This window comes from Psammomys obesus, unplaced genomic scaffold (assembly GCF_907164565.1).
Source record: "Psammomys obesus unplaced genomic scaffold, mPsaObe1.curated_primary_1811, whole genome shotgun sequence".
Classification (NCBI taxonomy): Eukaryota; Metazoa; Chordata; class Mammalia; order Rodentia; family Muridae; genus Psammomys; species Psammomys obesus.
The window spans coordinates 28,723,182-28,724,675 of record NW_026590062.1 but is presented as its reverse complement, the minus strand read 5'-3'; the positions used below and the strand labels follow the sequence as shown (position 1 = coordinate 28,724,675).

At 45.2% G+C, this 1,494-nt stretch overlaps 1 protein-coding gene across 6 annotated transcripts in view; it reads left to right on the top strand.

Annotated features, from left to right (window-relative positions):
• The window catches only part of Kat6b (lysine acetyltransferase 6B), a 164,900-nt gene that overhangs the window by 153,485 nt on the left and 9,921 nt on the right, over positions 1-1,494 (top strand). For all 6 annotated transcript variants that reach the window (XM_055606191.1, XM_055606190.1, XM_055606192.1 and 3 more), the window contains 2 exons: positions 441-600; positions 1,136-1,447. In XM_055606191.1, coding sequence (XP_055462166.1) covers positions 441-600; positions 1,136-1,447 — 472 coding nt within the window. The remainder of the gene's footprint in view (positions 1-440; positions 601-1,135; positions 1,448-1,494) is intronic.

Genomic DNA, 1,494 nt, shown 5'->3' with positions numbered 1-1,494 from the left:
ACACACACACACACACACACACACACACACACACACACACACACACACACCAGTTGTTTGTCCTTTTGCTGTGTTTTCCATTTTAATGATCTGTGTCAAAGGAGTCTGGGTTGGTTGGGAACTTTGTTTTGTTTTGTTTTGTGTTTAAGGCAAACTATTGTAGCCTTAAAACTCTTGTTGCCTCTTGTAGGCAGGCTTCAAACTCGTGGTGATCCTTCTGCCTTGGCCTCCTGAATGCTGGGATTGCAGGCTATTTGTCTTATTTTAGATAGGACCTCACTGTGCAGCCCCGGCTGCCCTTGAGCTGAGTTTGTAGACTAGGCTGGCCTTGAACTCACTGAGACCCTCTTGCCTCTGCCCACCCAAGTGCTGGGATTAAAGATATGTACAACCATACCCGGCTAGCTCTCAGCTTTTTATTTCACCGTACTCTATTACAGATTTGTCATTATTAGAAGGGAAAAGTTGATACTGGGCCACATGGAAAAGCTGAAAAACTGTTCCCGACCCAATGAACTTGACCCGGAGAGTCTAAGGTGGACCCCAATTTTAATTTCTAATGCTGTGGTTTCTGAAGAAGAGCGAGAAGCTGAAAAGGAGGTAATGATGAATACTTTCATCCTGAATTGTGACTTTAGTCTTGTAGATTGCTTAAGCTGAGAGAGTCATTAGCATAATCATAAAAGCTCGGTTATATAGACAGAGCTTATGAAATGAAAAAGCACTAATTTATCCTAACTGAGTAAGATATGACAATTTTATTGCGTATGAAAAGCGAGACATTTATCACTGCTCACAACGCAGCATCCTCAGCACTGACAGCATGTAATCAGGTCAGACTTGGTACTGCGCTGCAGAGCCGCCGTGTCAATCGATTCCCTGTGTTTATGAACTTGCTTGGAGTACACCATGCAAGTGAGCATGCAATGTAGTGATAAAGGACTGAGTCACTTCACTGCACCATTAATACACTAAATATCCCATGAAACCCAGTCATCTCAGATTGGCTCCTGAGATGACACAGCATCTGACTGTCCCAACCACAGCTCGCTTAAAGACCCTACTGCATTGATCCTGCAGGCTCCAGCTGTGTAACTGCCCTCTCACTGTTCACTGTTCTGCGCCCCGCCCCCAGGCTGAACGACTAATGGAACAAGCCAGCTGCTGGGAGAAGGAGGAACAAGAGATCCTGTCATCTAGAGTTAACAGTAGGCAATCATCCGCAAAAGTACAATCAAAAAATAAATACTTGCATTCACCAGAAAGGCAGCCAGTGGCAGGGGAGCGGGGACAGCTGTTAGAGCTGTCCAAAGAGAGTAGTGAAGAAGAAGAGGAAGAGGAGGAAGAAGATGATGATGAAGAGGAAGAAGATGAGGAAGAAGAGGAGAACATTCAGACATCTCCCCCACGGCTGACTAAACCACAGTCAGTTTCCATTAAGAGAAAGGTGTGTGTGTGTGTGTGTGTGTGTGTGTGTGTGTGTGTGTGTGTGTG